The sequence below is a fragment of the Bos indicus x Bos taurus genome, chromosome 17, assembly GCF_003369695.1.
Source record: "Bos indicus x Bos taurus breed Angus x Brahman F1 hybrid chromosome 17, Bos_hybrid_MaternalHap_v2.0, whole genome shotgun sequence".
NCBI lineage: Eukaryota > Metazoa > Chordata > Mammalia > Artiodactyla > Bovidae > Bos > Bos indicus x Bos taurus.
In genome coordinates this window covers 16,564-35,122 of record NC_040092.1, presented here as the reverse complement: position 1 = coordinate 35,122, position 18,559 = coordinate 16,564, and the positions used below count along the sequence as shown (strand labels likewise).

Genomic DNA, 18,559 nt, shown 5'->3' with positions numbered 1-18,559 from the left:
AGGACCGCCGCACAGTCACGCAGTCCCCAAGTCAGGGCGTCCAAGGTGAGCCTGGTGGTCCATGCCTGCCCCTTGGGTGGGCGGTGGGACCGGCAGGGCGGGAGAGAATGGAGTTGGCAAGATTCCTTCAGCGCTTGGGCCTTAGGCCAGGGAGAGGACGGTCGGAGGGAGGGTTTCCCAAAGCGCCTTTACACTGGAGGAGAAGCAGCATCACCCTCGCCTTCCCGGATTCTCCGCAGACCCGGAGTCTCAAAGCCCAGATGTGCACGTGTGCATGTGTGCAGGGTGGGCTCCAGCGGAGCAGGAGAAGAAGCCAGGGAGGTCAGCCAAGCAGGCGGGGGTCTTCTCTGAGGCGCAGCCTCCCGCTGAGAAGGCGGGGCTCGGGTGCACGTGGAGTGGCTCCATGGGCGGGGCCTGTCAAAGACTCGCTCGGGGCCGGGCGCGGGGGCGGAGCCTCGGGGAGGGGCGTGGCGCGGAGCTCGGGGCGGAGCCTGGCGGGGGCGGGGGCGGGGGCGGGGGCGGGGCCGGGGCGCCTATTTAAGGAACCCCGGCGCTGGCGGACAGCAGCTATGGGTCTCAGGCGAACGTCGTGGATGCACTTTTCCGCCCTCTGTCGCCGCGCCCCGCTGTCTACCGCGCCGGCGGCCCGAGAGCAGCCCGCCGCGGGCCCGGGAGCCGAGCCCGTGTGCGGGCCGGCCGAAACCGCGCGGCCGCCGGTGCCCGCTGTGGACTTCGGCAACACGCAGGAGGCGTACCGGAGCCGGCGCAGCTGGGAGCTGGCGCGCAGCCTGTTGGTGCTGAGCCTCTGCGCCTCGCCCGCGCTGCTGGCGCGTCACGAGCAGGTGTGCGGGGCCGCGGGGCGGGGATGCGGCCGGGCCCCGCGGACCTTCACCCGTCTGGGAGCCGTTACGAGGTTTCAGGGTGGAGAGCGGGCACTCTGGAGCCCGTGGCCGGGAAGTTAGGAAGGGAGGTGTTTCCTGCACGCGGTTTTCGGGCAGTGAATTTTATCACATGTCAGCTGTGGGTGGTTGTTCAGTCGCTCAGTCGTGTCCGATTCTTTGCGACCCCACGGACTGTAGCCCGCCAAGATCCTCTGTCCATGGAATTTCCCAGCCAAGAATATGGGAGTGGGGTGCCATTTTCTACTCTAGGGGATCTTCTCGACCCAGGGATCCAACCCAGGTGTCAGGTATTGCAGGCGAATTCTTCACCATAGCAATTAAAAACAAAAACCAGTCTAAAGTTTAAGCTGTATAGTGCCTGCAGTAATACACAGTGTTCACTTGAGATTAAAATCAAATGTCATCTGCTTTGCTGAATAGGTAGCCTGGCTGTGTGTGGCTCATAGCCTGGAACCCCAGAGTTCTTGGAAGCTGGGGTCCCCACACATGACCATCGTGAATAGGCAATGTTGAGAGAGAATATCTGACTTTCGAAACTTGAGCACAATGACTTTGAAAAGTGTGAGGGATTTGGGAAGTTAAAAAGCAGAAGTGTCTTAGCCGCTGTTGTCAGGGTGACCCTGGGAACAGTTTAAAAGCAAGGGTCCAGCTGGTGCTGAGGGTCCTGAAGGCTCTGTGTGCAGGTGGTGTTGACGTCTCAGTGAGGCCGTGTGGAGGGCACCTTGGCTCCAGGGAGAGGCCAGGGAGATTGCACCCAGGAGGAGCACCTAGCCACACCTTGGGCAGAGGTGAAAGTGAGGCCACGATGGGTGGGTGGTGAGGGCAGAGTTAGAGCTGGGTGGCTTTGGAAGGGCTAGGTTCAGAATCAGCAGAGAAGCCCACACAGCTGGAGTCCTCGAGCATTGCGGGGGATGACAGGAGGGACAGGCCAGCTCCACTGTCCCTCGGGCGTCTGCCTGGGGCCAGTGCCCCTAGACCGTGCTGTGGATGCTTGGAGAGCAAGGTGGCTTCTCCCCTGGTGCTCTGCCTGTGCCCTGGGGACATGCTTAAGGAGCCCAGTCACTGTGGGCGGTGCCCTGCCCACCCTCCGGGGGATCTGCCCACTGTCGTCCTTGCTGGTGGTCCTGCTGGTGACAGTGACCTTGGCGCCTGGTGCTGGAGGAAACCGGGCGGAGACTAGACTGCGGAGCTTGTGGGCTGCTCCCCAGACCTGGTCCTTCGTATAGTCTGGCCTGCAGCAGAAATTCCTCCTGCCCAGCCAGTGCAGGTCTGTGCAGCTCCTGCCCCAGGGAGTGTCAGCTTGCAGGAACCTGGTTTGAGCTGTGGCATTGGCTCTGGACCCAGTGGGGGCCCGCACTTGCCCACAGGGAGGCCTTTTTGTGAATGGTTTAGAACATCCAGGTGTTCTGTGATGAAAGCCTCTGTGCTTGGGTGTGAGCCAGCGCCGGAGAGCCTGGGGGAAGGGTGTGGGCAGGGAGGCGAGAGAACTGGCCTTACCCGTCCTCACGTGTAGGCATCTCTGAGTCTTTTACAGTGTCTGCGTTCCTGGTGCAAGTTTCTAAATCCATGAAGGATGCTGCTACCTGGGGAAGAGGTGGGGCTACCTGGTCTCGGGCGGAGCCACCTCAGGGCACACTGGGCACCAGGATGAGCCTACAGGCTGCTTTGCTCTGGGCTTTAAACCGCCAGCCCTGCCCCAGTGCTTCCATCGCCCTCTGTGACAGGCTGGCCTCTCCCGTGCCAGGGTGGGACCTGGTGGGGCCTTCAGAGTTGTTGCCCCTGACAACACAGGGGCACAAGGGGACCAGGAGGTCCCTGGACCACACTTCAGCATCAGCCCTGCTCCTGCTCCTTCAGTGAGTGTTGGCTGGGGCTCCTCCACAGTAGCTGGGTGGCTAGGATGGACTGTGTGGCCTGTACAGCCTAGATTATTTACCCACGTCCATGCCGTGTTTCTGACAGTCCTCGAAATCGGCATGTATGATGTCAGGGATTTCCCACAGCTGAGTGCTGGCTCTCAGGTCCCTGATTCTGCCTCGTCTGCGTCTGGGTTGAACTGGGATTTGTTGGAGACCTGACTTGCCCTTCAGTGAGGCTGCCCAGGCCCACAGCCTCCCTGACTTCTGGCCCAGGCTCCTGGGAGGCGGGAGAAGGCTGCCCTCCCCCAGCTTGGGGCTTTCACTTTCCATTTCCAATCTTCCTTATAAAAACAACGAGATGCAATAAAGTCAGACACTGGGCAAGGCTGCCAATGGGAAGAGGTGATGGCCTAGAAACCTTTGCCCTCGGCATGCCATGTGGCCCCCTGAGTGTCTGTTGCAGTGCCAGGCGCAGGGCAGCTGTGTCAGCCTTGGGGTGGCGTGGGCCGTTTGATGCTGGTTTGGGGATAAAGGCCTGTGACTCACCCATGCTTTTGCTCGGACTAGAGATGGTTCCCTGAGGCCTGATCCCCATAAGAAAGTGGGGTTCTGTTATTCACTGGGGTTGAGAAACCATAGACTGTCCCGGTCTTGGAGTTGGAGGTGGGACAGGGATTCCCGGACAGGTGATGGGTGTGTCCTCCAGCAGTCACCCCTGCCCCCTATCCTGATTCCTTCCCGCCTTGTCACCTCCTTGCCTGGCAGAGCCCTCCTCTTGCCCTGTCCGGCACCCCCTCGCCCCCATTCTGAATCCTGTGAAGGACCTTGCCCCTCCCGCCTTCTGGGTCTCCCCACAACTAGGAGGGGAGTCCCTCCTCTGTTTCGCTCAGCCTGGAACTGCGCTGGGCAGGAGGCACCTGCTCAGCCCATTTGAAGGAAGATGGCAGGAATTTGGGGTGTGGTGCTGGCGGGTAGAGGAGAAGGCTGAGTGGTTTGGGTGGCTGTCTTCCCCTGGGGCTCGCACGCCTGGGCTGCTGGTCTGCGGTGGACGCATGACTGTGCCGAGCCCCCACTGGCCCCCCGTCGGCGGTCGTCTCTCAGACCCTTGGGGGCAGTTACCCGGCTCACTTCTGGCCCATGCTGCCTCCAGCGGGACTCGTGCTTACTCGGAGTTCTGTGTGTTCATCTGTTCAGCACCCACTGCAGGGCCAGCCCCTTGCCAGGCAGTGTTTTAGGGACTTGGAATAAGCAGTGAGCAAAACATTGAAAACTCTGGGTGCTTGCCTCCGAGAAAGTCACACCAGTCCCCGTCATCCCCAGCCAAGGCGTGGATACAGACAACGCTGTGAACTCACCGCTGCTGTTCCTGGAGAGGCCCGCCAGTCCCTGTATCCACCCAGCCGTGGTCAGGTGGCTGCCATGTGCCTCCGGGTTCACCTGTGAGTCTGCAGGGCAGGAGAGGGGTCAGAGCAGCGCTGGGGACCAGCCAACTCTGACGAGGAGTTGGGGACAGCCAGCTCCTACGAGTGGGAAGCAAGCCATTCTGGGTGGTGTGGCCGTAAAACCAGGGCCCTGCGCCGAGTGTGGCCCTGGGGAGCGTGTCAGGGCTTTGCGTGACCTGGGAGTAAGTCCTTCCGGGGGCCAGGAGCCCAGGTGGCCCTGGACAGCAGCTCCCCTTGTCTTCCAGCTGCTGCATCTTGCCAGGAAACTTCTGGGGCAAAGGTTGTTCAACACGCTGATGAAGATGACCTTCTACGGGCAGTTTGTGGCTGGCGAGGACCAGGAGTCCATCCGGCCCCTGATCCAGCACAACAGGGCCTTCGGCGTGGGCTCCATCCTGGACTACGGTGTGGAGGAGGACTTGACGCCTGAGGAGGCTGAGCGCACGGAGATGGAGTAAGGGCCACGCGACGCGGGCAGGACTGGCCGGGACCGCTGGGGGAGCTCCGGCCGCCTGACCTCCACAGCCCTCCTGGGCCTGCCTGGGGTTGGGCCTTTGTCCCGTGAGGATGACGGCCTGAGCCTTCACCAAGGCCTTGTGTGCCCGAGGCTGGGGCTGGCCAACCCTGGCCCCTAGTCTGATCCACCTGGTTTGGGACAGTCTGCAGGCTAAGGATCATGGCTGCAGTTGTAAATGGTTGAAGCAAAGCAAGAGTAGTACGTTGTGATACGTGAAAACTATAGGCTGCTCTCACCCTATGGGGGCGGCTGGCAAAGCTGAGTGGCCGTGGCACAGACGGCCACACTGGCATCGGTCGTCCTCTGCTTCCTGGTGAAGCATCTCTTCAGAGGATTCTGGCCCCGAGGGCGGTCCCTCTGCCTGGCCCGAGACCCTTCCTGATTAGCAGCTGGGATCCTCCTGGCAGCTGTGGAGCCTGCCCGGGGCATCCGAGGAAAATGGAATGTGCTGGCTCTGTGTGGCAGGCCAGCCCAGCGGCTTCGCCAAGGTCACTGACTGGCTGCAGGGGTCTGTTCTCTGGGCAGGGGGTGTGGGGGCAGGAGGGCACCCCCCACCCTGCTCCTGGGCCACAGGACGGGTCCCCCATTGGAGACTCAGGCAGATCCAGCCCTTGCTTTGCAGAATGCCTGCCTGGTTGCTGGGCTGGTTTCTGCTCCCCTCCAGGCCAAGCCGCGCTGAGTCAGCTGCGCCTGAGCCAGTGAGGGTGGGGAACAGGCTTTCTGAGTCGCCTGCCCCATCTCAGGTTTGATGTTTTCTCTGGCCAGGGGCAGGGAGGGGATGGGTCATAGGAGACTCCAGCCCTGGGAACGGAATGTCCCAGTGGAGCCGCTGCTCGATTGGCTTGGGGAGCCAAGCCCCTGTCTCTCAATTTGCTGTCGTGAAGGCAGGGTTCTCCAGCTCCGCACCCCCTGTTCCCGGAGACTGGTGGCTGCCTGGGGCTGCCTTTTGAATAACTAATGGGCTGTGTCCCATTGGGTCTGGGTGGGGGTTGGTGGTTTCACAATGGAAGTTCTTTCTCTGGTATGAAAAGCCTCCTTTCCCCCGGGCAATTCGCCCTGCAGGGGAGCGTTGGGAGGCGGGGCTGGCCGCAGGCACGGAGCTTGTGACCCTGGGCTGCTGGTCCTGCCGGAGCCCTGCTGGCTGGCCTCTGGGCCTGAGCTGCGATCCCTTCCTGTCCTCACGTGGCGGCCTGTCTGCAGTTGTCTGGCCGCCCCTTGTGCTCGGTGGGGCCGGGCTGAGGGTGCAGAACCGGGCTCGTGGGCGCTGATCCAACATCCGGCCATCGAGCTCCCGTGGGGGGAACAAGCGATCACAGGCCCCTAGACCTTGCCCTGGGAATGATGCTGACGCCTCTGCCACTGGGAGGAGGGGCCTGGGGGGCTTCCCAGGGTGGGAAGCGGGAGGCAGAGGGGCCATCCAGGCAGGGTGGACGGTGGTTCCCAGAACAATTGTTAGAAGGCGGAGGCCAGGGTCCTCACTCCAGGAGAGGAGCCCCCCAGGGCACCCCCAGCCGGCTAAGCACCACGGGGCGGGCGGCAGGGTGAGGTTTCCTCCCGATGATGGGCTATGACGGCGGCTGGGACAGTGCAGATAGCAGATATGTCTGTCCTGGCTGTTCCAGGCCTGGCCTGGGTCCCCAGGGTGAAGATCGCGGTTGGGGTTGTGTGTGGGGTCTTGGGTGCTGCCTGGAAGCAGGGCCTGGGGCCGCCAGGCTTTTCCGTGCTTCTCTCCTGCCTCCCACATTTAATCAGGGCAGAGCTGGTATTGTAGCCATGCGTTCTGGGAAACAAACTCAGAAGGACAAGGCAGATAGTGGAGTGCAGTTTATTACACCGGTGGGCCCAAGGCAGAATCTCCTCTTAGCCAAGGACCCCGACCAGTCTTTGTGAAAAGCTTATATACCCTAAGCGTATAAGGTTCCCTGAAACTAGTCTGAACAAAGGAAAAAGAAAGATACAACCCGTGATTCATATGCCTTAAGCCTAGGTAGTTAACAGTGGACAATTATCAGTAGGCTTGTGGTCATACCCCAATAAGCATAATAGAATGTATGATTCTATTTGGTTACACAGATAATTAGGGTATTCTTTTAGGCATGGAGAGCCCTGGGGCTCCTCCTTCCAGGGGCCTCCAGTTGGTATGTCGTTTCCATAGATACTGGGCATATAGTTCAAAGTCTACAGTCCGGCCCAAATTGGAGTCCTGCTTTCAAGATGGAGCCTGTTCTGTTTTCTCCTTCAGTGTGGGGGTGGCCAGCGGGGTCTCTCCTCACCTCTTATGTGTGTGCATGGTCAGTCGTGCAGTCGTGTTTGACTCTTTGCAACCCTGAGGACTGTAGCCCACCAGGCTCCTCTGTCCATGAGATTCTCCAGGCAAGAATACTGGAGTGGGTTGCTATTTCCTTCTCCAGGGGATCTTCCCCACCCAGGGATTGAACCTGTGTCTCTGGAGTGTTCTGCACTGGCAGGCGGGTTCTTTACCACTGCGGCACCCCCACCCCCTCACTGTTTATTTTTTCCTAAAAGGCATCCAGCCAGCAAATCTGATGTAGAGCTGAGCTTAGAGATGGCTGAGGGCGTGGCCCGGGACTTCCTGTCATTCCTGCCATTCTGTCCTGTGCCCGCCCTTCCTGGTGCACTTTTGTTCCCTTCTCCACATCTTGGGCCGTGCACATATGTGTGCACGTCTGCATGTGTGCTCACATGTCTGCATGTTTGTGCGCACATGTCTGCATGTGTGTCTCTGCACATGTCTGTGTGCTCACGTGTCTGCATGTTTGTGTGTACACAGGTCTGCACGTGTGTCTCTGCACGTGTGTGTGCACATATGTGTGCACGTCTGCATGTGTGCTCACATGTCTGCATGTGTGTGCGCACATGTCTGCACGTGTGTCTCTGCATGTGTATGTGTACACGTGTGTCTGCATGTGTGTCTGTGTGCTCACGTGTCTGCATGTTTGTGTGTACACAGGTCTGCACGTGTGTCTCTGCACGTGTGTGTGTGCACGTGTGTCTGCATGTGTGTCTGTGTGCTCACTTGTCTGTGTGTTTGTGTGTACACAGGTCTGCATGTGTGTCTCTGCACGTGTGTGTGTGCATGTGTGTGTGCATGTGTGTCTGTGTGCTCACGTGTCTGCATGTTTGTGTGTACACAGGTCTGCACGTGTGTCTCTGCACGTGTATGTGTGCACGTGTGTCTGCATGTTTTTGTGTGCATGTGTGTCTGAAAGTGTGTGCACGTGTGTGCACACATGGCTGCATGTGTGTGCATGTGTATGTGTGTGCATGCACAGAGTGTGCTCCCCCTTCTCCCCATGCTGAGATGACACCCCCTCCCCCTAGCCTGTCAGCTGCCCCTTTTGTCTCCCAGAGGCCCCACCCACTTGCAGGCCCGCTCCAGAACCACAGCCCTGTCCCCCCAGTGCTCTCTGCTCAGGCTGGGCCCTGGCCCCACACTGCAGCTGTGTGGCTGGTTGCTTCCCATGGTTTTGGAGCCTGGCTGGGGCTTGGAGGGCAGGTGGCTGGCCGCTACCTGGGACTGTCACTGGCCCCAGCGCTGGGGGCCTCTGAGCGACGGTGTTCCCTCTGTGGCAGGTAGTCGCCTGAGAGGTGGACTCTGGGCTGCGTGCTGACGGAGCAGGCCCGAGCCCCCACAGCCTCGGTGTGGATGGGAGCCGTGGCATCCCTCCACCCTGCCAGGCTGCATCTGCGGTGCCTCCTCCAGGGTGGCCTAGGGTCCTGCCCTCGGGAGGACCTGGGTATTCAGGTGTGATGGCCGGGCCGGCCAAGGGAGGGTGGATGCTGGAAACACACCTTCGGGCTATGGATTCAAAAGTAACCCTGTGGCACTTGGGTGAGGCGGGTGGCGTGAGGGGAGGGCAGGGGGGCGGAAGCTGGCGGCCACCCTGTCTCGGGTCGGCCCGCCTTTTCCTCTCAGGAAGGACCCTCCCAGGCCTTGGGCTGTGTGTTGCTTTGCTTGCCTCTCACCCACTGTAAGGAGGGGCTCCCTGGGGGGAGACTGGGGTGCAGGGCTTGTTGGCGGCCGGGCCCTGTCTGCCAGGCTCAGAGGAGATGACCCTGGAGGGTGGGGTGGGTGGGGCCGGGTGCTCCCACCTGGCAGGTGAGCTGCCCCCCTCTCGTCGGTGTCTGGCTCAGCGTCCCCCTGCCTGCCCCTCCTGCCTGCCCTCTGCAGTGGGGGCCTGACCCTTCCCATCTCCTTTCTCCTTCAGGTCCTGTTCCTCAGCCTTGGAGCGTGATGGCTGCGGTGAGTCAAGGGGAGCCAGTCAGGAGTGAGCCCTCTCCCCTCGCACACACCTCTTGCCTTGGGACCCAGGGCTGCTACTGCAGCTCCAGCCCGTGTCCCCAGGTGCCCTGGCAGGTGACACGCCCTCCTGGCCTTCCTGGGCGCCTGGGCTCTGCCTTCCCCACCTGGGTGTGACCCAGGCTGAGTCAGGGAGCGGGCACGGGCCGCTTTGGAGGCAGAGTGGGTGCAGCTCCGGCAGGGGCCATGTGCAGGGCCGTGGACTCAGGCTGGCACACCCGCCCCCAGGTGTCAGTAAGAGGGAAAAGCAGTTCCAGGCGCACCGGGCCTTCGGGGACCGCAGGGACGGGGTCACCAGCGCCCGCACCTACTTCTATGCCAGCGAGGCCAAGTGTGACAGCCACATGGAGACCTTCCTGCATTGCATCGAGGCCTCAGGTGAGGCCTGGGCGGCCCCCGCTTCAGGGACACTGGGGGGCGAGCTCGAGGCAGGGGCTGGAGCGTTCACCCAGGCTTTGGTCCGCGTCTTGGTGGCTGAGGTCAGGAGGTGGCCTGGGCTCACACACCCAGTCTAGCCCGTTGCTTCCTGAGGAGCCTGGCTGGCCCCAGGTGCCCAGATGCGGACCTGCCAGGGGGCTTGGATCTCGTCACACGGCGCTTGGCTTTGCCAAGGGCAGCACCGTCCCAGGGGCTGCGGCTGTGCCCTCCCGGATGGAGATGCTGCCCCACGTGGCCCTTGGGCAGGACCACCCCCTCGCGAGGCAGCTCAGCCGGAAGACATGCAGGCCTCAGTGTGCTTCAGTCTCAGAACCCCAGCGGGTCCCCAACGGCTCCCCAACAGCTCTCCTGTTAGGGCCCCGACACTGTGAACACTTCAGGGACAGGATGAGGACCACCCAGAGGCAGCCTGCTGGGGTCAGCATCGGGCACCTGACTGGTCGCATAGACAGTGGCTGCCTGGTGTCTGGGGCTCAGGGCGTCTCCTTGGTTCTGGCCTGGGGACAGACGAGCAGAGGTGTGATCATGGGCTTCCAGCAGCCAGACAGGAGGGACGGAGGCTGCGGAGCGTGGTCTGCCTCCCGGCGGTGCTCTGCGGGCGAGTCTGTGTCCGTGTGCCCTCGGGGTGGCCCTGGGTGCCGAGACCACTGGAGAGGAATCAAGTGGGCGAGCGTGGGCAGGCCTCCCCTGCTCCCTGGCCCCCCTGCCTTCCTGACCGCACATGGCCAGCTCCAAGCCCTCTGAGTGGCCTGCCTGCCTGCGGGGGCGTCAGGGGCAGCTGTGCGCAGGGCGTTCACGGGCCACTCAGGGTTGGTGTTTCTGCCCTGGCTGGTCACCCAGCCCAGGTGTCTGGGTCCTCGAAGGGCCCTCCCCTCCCGCTGCTGCCCCCGCAGCCTGAAATTGCCAGGTAGCCACCAGAGCCAATTCCGAGGGCCAAGTGGCCCGCCCGGGCCTGGGGGCGAGGGCGGACAGGTGTTCTCCCGGGAGGACAGGTGTGCTGGTACCACCGACTGTCTCACTGGGTGGATCATTCGAGTGAGATCATTCTCTTTCTGGGGGTCTCGGGGCTGGGTGTCGTGGGTAACCCATGGAAGGTGTGGCCCCGCCCACTGCCTGCAGCCTCCTGCATGTTGCTGAGACATGTCCTGACTGGAGTGGCACAGATTCTGGGCTCAGAGTCCCCCTAACCCCCAAGGCCCTGATGGCTCTTCCTGTGGCTTCTCACAGGCGGAGCCAGCGAGGACGGCTTCTCAGCCATTAAGCTCACAGCTTTGGGGAGACCACAGTTTCTGGTGAATGTCAGAACCCCCCCACCCCCCCACACCCGCAGAGGATTGGTATGAACGCGGGGCACTATGAGTGTTAAGCGAAGGTGCCTTCACTCACATGCTGGTGCCTGGGCTCTGGGTGCACCCGGGTAGGCTCGGTGGGCTCAGGCTAGGAGCCGGGCGCACAGGTGGGCTTGGGGGCTTGGGCTGCAGGGGGTCCCGGGAGGGGCTCACGGGCGCCTGGGTGGAAGCTCAGGGCTGGCGTCTGCAGCTGCAGTTCTCGGACATGCTGACCAAGTGGAGACGCTTCTTCCACCACGTGGCTGCTGAGCAGGGCAAGGCTGGGCTGGCCGCTGTGGACACGAAGCTTGAGGTGGCCGCACTGCAGGTGGGCGCCCCTCCCTGGTGGCTGTGGGCAGGTGGGCCACCAGGAACCCTGCCCAGGAGGCCCAGCCATGTCTGAGTCCTGCCACTTCTCCAGGGCCTGTGTGCAGGCAGGGAGAGACTCGGCAGGCGGGCGCTGGGTGGGAGCGGGGGCCCCCGCAGGGGGTGGGCAGGCATGTGGGGAACCTTGGGGGGTGGCGGGCAGCAGGGAGAGGCCGTCTATGGAGTAGAGACCCAAGGCAGAAGGTAGCCAGGTCTCGTGCTGGTGTGAGGAGGTCAGCCTGGCATTGAAGGCCAGCAGGCAGGGCAGGAGGTGCTTGTGAGAAGGGCCGGAAGTGGGGCAGGGAGGGACCGACGCCCCCCCTGCTTCTGCAGGAAAGCGTGGTCAAGATGGGCATCGCGTCCCGGGCGGAGATTGAGGACTGGTTCACTGCAGAGACGCTGGGAGTGTCTGGGTAGGCAGAGCCCTGCTGAGGTCCCCGGGGGTGGCCGCCTGCATCCAGGTGGGGTTCTGGCTGAGCCTCAACGGCCTCTCCCGATCCTGCTAACTCTCTGCTGGGTTGTGGGACCCCCGAACCCCAGAGCTTCCCACGGAATTGTCTGAGTTCTTGAGTGGGGTGCTACACCCCGCTGTCCTGGACCCACCTGGCAGGTGGGTGGAGGGTGAGGGCAGCTGAGATCCTCTGAAGAGTCTTGTGTCTCACTTCTGTTTCATAAACAGGGGATGTACTGTTTCCATTTGTATCTGTGTTTCAAGGCAGGCCTCGTGGGGGTTGGTCTGGGGGCGCTCCCGCAGGGAGGGGCCTGGTGTGGGGCCTGGGCGTGTGGCGGGCGCGGGCAGCCGTGGTCAGGCTGCCGCCCGCTGCTGGCGCGCCTCTTCCCACAGCACGCTGGACCTGCTGGACTGGTGCAGCCTCATTGACAGCAGGACTGAGCTCTCCAGGCACCTGGTGGTCCCCAACATGCAGGTGACGTGCCCCGGGCAGCTGGTCCCCGCCTCATGGTTCCTACAGGGTCATTGTAGGGGGCCCCATGCACAGAGCCGGGGTTTCCTTGGGGAGGCACGGGGGTCACCTCGTGTGGGGTCAGACTCCTCGGGTGCAGGCCAGGCCTGCACGGGAGCCGGCGTCCTGGGGGCAGTGTGGTCCTGGGTCCTGGTGGCTGGGGGTCCCTGGGCGGGCCACTGGCCTTCACGCGTGGACACGGCAGTGGGGGGAGTGGGGCCTGGGTACCAGGCCTGGGAGGTCGGGAGGCCCTGTAGAGGGCGCCCACGGGAGTGGGCCGTGCTGGCCTAGGGGCCCAGGCACAGAGCCCGCTGTGACCGGATGGCCCTGCCCCCAGACGGGACGGCTGGAGCCCCTGCTGTCGCAGTTCACAGAGGAGGAGGAGCGGCAGATGACACGCATGCTGCAGAGGATGGACGTGCTAGCCAAGGTGGGGTGCCCGGGACGTGCTGGGGTCGGGGGGGCACCCTGGACATGCTGGGGTTGAGGGCGTGCCCCGGACATGCTGGGGTTGGGGGGTGCCCTAAGATGTGCTGGGGTTGGGGGGGGCACCCTGGATGCGCAGGGGTCAGGTGGGTGCCCTAGAATGCGCTGATGTCAGGGGGTGCCCCGGGACGTGCTGGGGTTGGGATGGGGGTGCCCCAGACATGCTGGGGTCAAGGGGTTGCCCTGGGATGCGCTGGGATTGGGGGTGCTGGGGATGCGCTGGCGTCGGCGGGCCGCTGCCTCGGATGGGCTGGGGTCTGGGGGGGTGCCCCATATGTGCTGGGTAGGGGGGGATGCCCAGGACGTGGTGGGGTCGGGGGGGCGCCTGTTCATCCGCGCCCACACAGACCCCCTCCTGTGCGTCCCTCAGAAAGCCAACCAGGTGGGCGTGCGGCTGATGGTGGATGCGGAGCAGACCTACTTCCAGCCAGCCATCAGCCGCCTGACGCTGGAGATGCAGCGCAGGTTCAACGTGGAGAGGCCGCTCATCTTCAACACGTTCCAGTGCTACCTCAGGGTGTGTGCCCGCCCGCCCCACGCTGGGGGGTGAGGGGCCGCAGCAACACGGACGGAGCAGCTTTCTGAGTCCACTTAAAGTGCCTCAACCCCCCAGGTTTTGAGTGGCTGTCTTCTCCGGCCCTTTACGGCTTGGTTCTCTCCAAGTATCTGACGCAGGCTCTGGGCCCCTGCCCAGACTTGTGCGTGTGCTTCAGGGACCCTGAGTGCAAACCCTGGCTGGCCATTTGGGGCCCAGCTGGGTGTTTGGAGGGGCCAGGGATTGGCGCTGGGGCTTTGGGGACAGGGCAAGTGGGTGGGTGGGGTCCCGGCAGGTGCTGATGGCTTGCAGAGTCCCTGCCAAGGGGCCACAGCTGCTGGCTACACGCTGGGGGCACCCAGGCCCCAGGGAGGCTCCGCTGGGGGATACAGGCTGGAGGGGGGCCCATCCCGGTCATCCTTGACCTCTGGCGCGGCCCGCAGGATGCCTATGACAACGTCATCCTGGATGTGGAGCTGGCTCGCCGGGAGGGCTGGTGTTTCGGGGCAAAGCTGGTGCGCGGTGCGTACATGGCCCAGGAGCGTGCCCGCGCACTGGAGGTGGGCTACGAGGACCCCATCAACCCCACGTACGAGGCCACCAGTGCTGTGTACCACAGGTGGGCGGCGCCGGGCTCCCAGGGGGCAGGGCTCTGGGCGTGAGGGGCTGGCCGGGCGTTGCAGGGGGCCGGCCTCCATGCTGTTGGACGCATGACCCCAGCTGAGTGGGACACTTGCTCCTTCCCGTGGTCCCGGAACCCCGGGCGGGCCGGCGGCCTCTGCCCCCAGGGGGCTGTGCGGGCCTGGCTCACGTTCCCCCCCACAGGTGCCTGGACTATGTCCTGGAGGAGCTGAAGCACAACGCCAGGGCCGCGGTGATGGTGGCCTCGCACAACGAGGACACCGTGCGCTTCACGCTGCGCAGGTGGGTCCTACTATCCCCCCCGCCCCGCCCCGTGCCCGGGGCTGCGCTGGAAGCATGAGGCAGGCGGGGGTTTTGGGGGGCATCTGTGGCTCCTGGACCCCCCGGGCCCAGCTGGGCATCTCGCTGCAGTAGCAGAAAGGCTGCCTGCAGTTCCTTTGGCTTTTAGCATTAATACCCGACTTCCTCAGGTTTCTGATTAAAAATAAGTATCATCAGGTGATTCACACAGCGTGAAACGTTGGCAACCTGAGACGCGTCGCCTCGTTTATAGACAGCTCCGCAGCACTTTAAACTACGCTTGGGATTTAACGTGGGCTGTGTCCCCATGGGGCAGCCTTGTAAGTCACAGATAGGAATGAGGTGAAATACATGCCTTTTTATTTTTTTTGGCATTGATTTGTGACTTGTGGGATCTTAGTTCCCCAGCGCAGTGCTCAGTTGCCAAGACGTGTCCGACTCTTTGTGACCCACATGGACTGTGGGCTGCCAGGCTCCACTGTCCATGGGATCCTCCAGGCAAGGATACCAGGGGTCTTCCCGACCCAGGGATTGAACCCTGGTCTCCTGTGTCTCCTGTGTTGCAGGTGGGTTCTTTACCTGCTGAGCCATCGGGGAAGCTCCTTAGTTCCCTAACGGGGATTTCAGCTGTCCACCCAGCAGTAAAGGTGCCGAGTCCTAACCACAGGATGGGAGATTCCCCATCCTGTGTTCTTTCATCTCGTATCTCAACTGAGCGTGGACCCCACCAGGGGTTCTGGCTCCTCCGCCCACCCCACAGGAAGCTGGGTGCGTGGTGGCCTGGCTGGCCTGCACCTTCCCCAGGAGCAAGGCAGGCCCCTCTCCCACAGCGGGTACCCCTAGCCAGGGCCTGGGTATTGGAGGTGCCGGGGTGTGCCTGGGGCACTTGCTGGTGCTGCCTGGGGTGACTGGTTGTCCTGAGTGGTTCAGCAATGTCCGGCTTGGTCTTCTCCTGCCAAAGGCTGCTTTTACACAGCCTGAATCTGCAGCTCAGAGCCACGGTTTCTGATGCCTGCCCTTGCAGCCGCCTGGCTGGGAACAGGAGTGTGGAGGCCGTGGGGTGGCCAGGGCAGCCTCTGGAGTCCTGTGTGTGTGGGGGGTCAGGTGTTTCTTTGGGGTGGGGTGAGGGGCTCTGACCGGCGTCCCAGCCGGGTGGGCTCTTCCACCTCTTCCCTTACTCCCTGGGGCCTCCTTGGACACCCTGCCCCATCCTTGGATGTGGGGTGGCCAGGGGCACCCTTCTGTGCTCAGGGGAGATGAGTTCTGGCTTCCTTGACTTTGGAAGGAACACAGGATTGAGTTGCAAATTTTAAAAGCTGGTTTTTGCTTAGGCTTAAAACATAGTTTTGTGCTGGAGCCTTGATCGAGGCTGGTCCCTCTGTGCCCAGGGTCCGCCCGACGGTGCTCACAGAGGCCCTGCCGGCGCCCACCTCCTCAGGTCCCCATCAGATTCTCAGCCGCCTGTGGCTGCCTTTTTGAGCTTCAGCTTTTGGTCTCAGGCCGGTCCTCTCAGCCTGACTAGGCAAGGACCATGAGACTGCTGAAGGTGTAACTGTCCACAGAAGGCCTCCTTTCTCCTAGCTTCTGGATCGTTCCATGGGAGCTGGCCTGGCTTCCCATATTGGCCTAGTCCTGCAGCCCTAGACGCAGCTTCCCTGACCCGAGTGCCCTGCCGTCCCAGGCCCCGCAGCCTGGCCAGGCCGTTCTGGGGGAGCCTCTGCCCTGCAGGCAGGCTGGGGTCTTGTGTCCTGCTCCAGGGGCCCTGGGCCTGGAAGAGCTTGGGCTGGAATTCCTGGGGAAGCGCTGTGGTCTCTGGTGTCACATGTTAGGGACCCTGTCAAGAGAGCCTGGGTTAGATTTGGCCAAGTCATGAGCCCACCCACAGCTTGGGGCCCTGCGCAGTGTTTTGTGAGCCAGCAGGGTGCGTGGGCCTGGCCTGGGGTTGTCCTGCATCCGTGGTCAGCTGGGGTTCTGTTGGCCCTGAACAGGTTCATCTGTGGCCAGGGCAGCGAAGGGCTCTGGCTCCCAGGTCGGGTGTCCAGCAGGCTAGCTCAGGCTTCTCCACAGGTGGTTTCAGGCTTTCAGAAGACCCGGAGAGAGCAGGCCTTTGCCCGTGCCACGTTTGCTGTGGTTCTGTGGCCAGAACGAGTCAGGCCCTGCTCAGGTGTCACTGGGTGGATGGAGAGCCTCTCCTGTGCTGGGGCAGCTGCAGTCACATGGCTGTGGGCGTGGGCTGGCATGGAAGGAGCTGCAGCGGAGGGTGTGGAGGGGCAGATTTCACAGGATGCCACTTGCCTGTTCCTGGACTGGGGCTCAACCTCGGAGCCCAGCCCCGGGCGAGGGAGAGAAGGGTCTGTGGGACGCCCCTTGTGTGGATGTTCAGGGTGAGGTACACTGAGTGGTCTGGGAGCCTGGGGTGGGGCCCTGAGACAGCGAGAAGGGTGGTGGGCTCCAGGGACGGGATGGGGGTCCCGTGATGGGCCCAGCCTGGGTGGGTGTGAGGACCCAGGTGGAGGGAGGGTGGTGGCTGTGGATCTGCCTGGTCAGGAGCCAGAGGTAAAAGTGTGGGCATCACCGGTGCATAAATATTTCAAACCCTGGGGATTTTTTAAAGATCCTACGAGTGGAAGTGAGAGTAGGGAGGGTGTGGACCAAACCTGGGGCCCCCACTTCAGTGTCTGAGCGGCACTAGGAGAAATCTGAGCCACAGGCATCAATCCCAAACGCTCTGCAGTCACCTTAGAAAACAGAAGTTGAATTTGATAAATTTCAATTAACCCCACATACCCAAAACAGCAGCACTTAAACACGTTTTCAGAAAAGCAGTGAGATATTCCGCATTCTGTTCGCACACTGTCCTCAGAGGCCCATGTGTGTTTGACGTGTGCAGTGCATCTCAACTCAGACCATCCATCCTCCAGAGGCTCAGTGGCCACCAGTGGCTGGTGACTGAAGTGTGCACAGGGCAGCCAGCAAGGGGAGGGTGAGGAGCTGGGAACACAGCACTGGTACCGAGGGCTTGAGAAGGGGGTGATGGGAGGGCCTGCGCTGGGTGAGTCTGCCTCTCTGGGCAGCTGGGGGCAAGCACAGCAGGAGGGGAGGCTGGCTGGGGGAGGGGACACTTGGTGGCCTTGGCCCTGGGCGGAGGCCTGCAGTAGGCAGGACAGAGCCTGTGCCCTCACCTTACCCTGCGGGTAGGGTTCTCGGGGTGAGGGGCTCAGCCTGCACCCTGCCCATTTACAGGATGGAGGAGCTGGGCCTGCACCCCGCCGACCGCCAGGTGTACTTTGGACAGCTTCTGGGCATGTGCGACCACATCAGCTTCCCGCTGGGTGAGGGGCCTCCCCGCGGTGGGGCTGGAGCCGGGCCTTCCTTGTGCAGGGCTGGGGAGCAGGGGCAGAGCTGGGCCCCCGGGACCGGGCTGTAGCACCTCCCTGGGGGCGGAGCGGGTGAGGGGTGGGGTTGGGCCTCTAGGGTGCAGGGTTGGGGTGCAGGGGGCGGAGCTGGGCCTCCCCGGGGGTGGGGCAGGGGTGTGGGGGCGGGGCTGGCCTCGGGGCGGAGCTGTATTGCGAGGGGCGGGGCTGGGCCTCCTTTGGGGTGGGGCCTCACCACTCCCTCCCCTGCGTGCAGGCCAGGCAGGCTTCCCGGTGTACAAGTATGTCCCTTACGGGCCTGTGATGGAGGTGCTGCCCTACCTGTCCCGCCGTGCCCTAGAGAACAGCGGGGTCATGAAGGGGGCTCAGCGGGAGCGGCAGCTGCTGTGGCAGGAGCTCAAGCGGAGGCTCTGCACCCGCAGCCTCTTCCACCAGCCTGCCTAGGCCACCTGCACCCACACCTGGGCCGCGACCTCCCCAGGCTCCGGCCAACCCCAGCCTCACACCGATCTCCTTTTACACCCTGAGCTGGGAGAACCTGCAGGCCCCTGCTCTGCTCATGTGGGCTGAGGCCTACACCTGCCAGAAGAGCTGGGAGCCGTCAGGAACTGCTCTGCCCACCCCCACGACCTTGGACCTTAAGAACCACCTTCCCCAGAGTCCAACCCTGGCGCCCTGAGCCCCACACTGGGCAGCGGCTGGCTGCAGAAGCTGGCCTGTCAATAAACCACTTTTCTACAGCATCAAGCCCTCGCTTGCGGCTGAGGGAGTGGCTCTGAAGCCTGGGCGGCCTTAGGGTTGGGTTCAGCCACTCCAGCCTCAAGCGCTCCGTGCAGACCCAGCCAGGCAGGGCCCTGGACACCCCCGACCCCAGCCCCAGAGCCGGGCTCGGAGCAATGCAGACAGACAGCACACTCCGATGGGCAGGTTTCATGCTTGCCCGGCCTTGGTCTCTCCCCTGAGATCCTCCCTGCCCCGTGCCCTTCACCCCTGCCCCCCAGTGACCCACACCAGGCTCCTGCTGCTCTGACAGCCCATGGAGGAGGCTGGCTGTGGCCCGAGTGCCTTGGGACTTGGCCGGTGAGGG

General features: G+C 62.9%; 1 protein-coding gene across 5 annotated transcripts; it reads left to right on the top strand.

The window, feature by feature from the left end:
• Window positions 1-537: 537 nt before the first annotated feature.
• On the top strand, window positions 538-18,219 carry LOC113907179 (proline dehydrogenase 1, mitochondrial). 5 transcript variants are annotated; one of them, XM_027565965.1, is made up of 15 exons: window positions 538-842; window positions 4,449-4,657; window positions 8,950-8,984; window positions 9,270-9,419; window positions 10,707-10,771; window positions 11,025-11,135; window positions 11,507-11,586; window positions 12,018-12,099; window positions 12,473-12,565; window positions 12,992-13,138; window positions 13,600-13,775; window positions 13,982-14,080; window positions 16,962-17,081; window positions 17,342-17,430; window positions 17,729-18,219. In XM_027565965.1, exons 1-15 carry the CDS (start codon window positions 570-572, stop codon window positions 17,914-17,916), a joined length of 1,917 nt encoding a protein of 638 aa, XP_027421766.1. In that variant the 5' UTR covers window positions 538-569; the 3' UTR covers window positions 17,917-18,219. The 5 variants fall into 5 exon arrangements, 4 of the variants coding, with proteins under 4 accessions (XP_027421766.1, XP_027421767.1, XP_027421765.1 ...); XM_027565966.1 differs by having other exon boundaries at window positions 11,019-11,135; window positions 16,989-17,081; XM_027565964.1 differs by having other exon boundaries at window positions 11,019-11,135.
• Window positions 18,220-18,559: the final 340 nt, after the last annotated feature.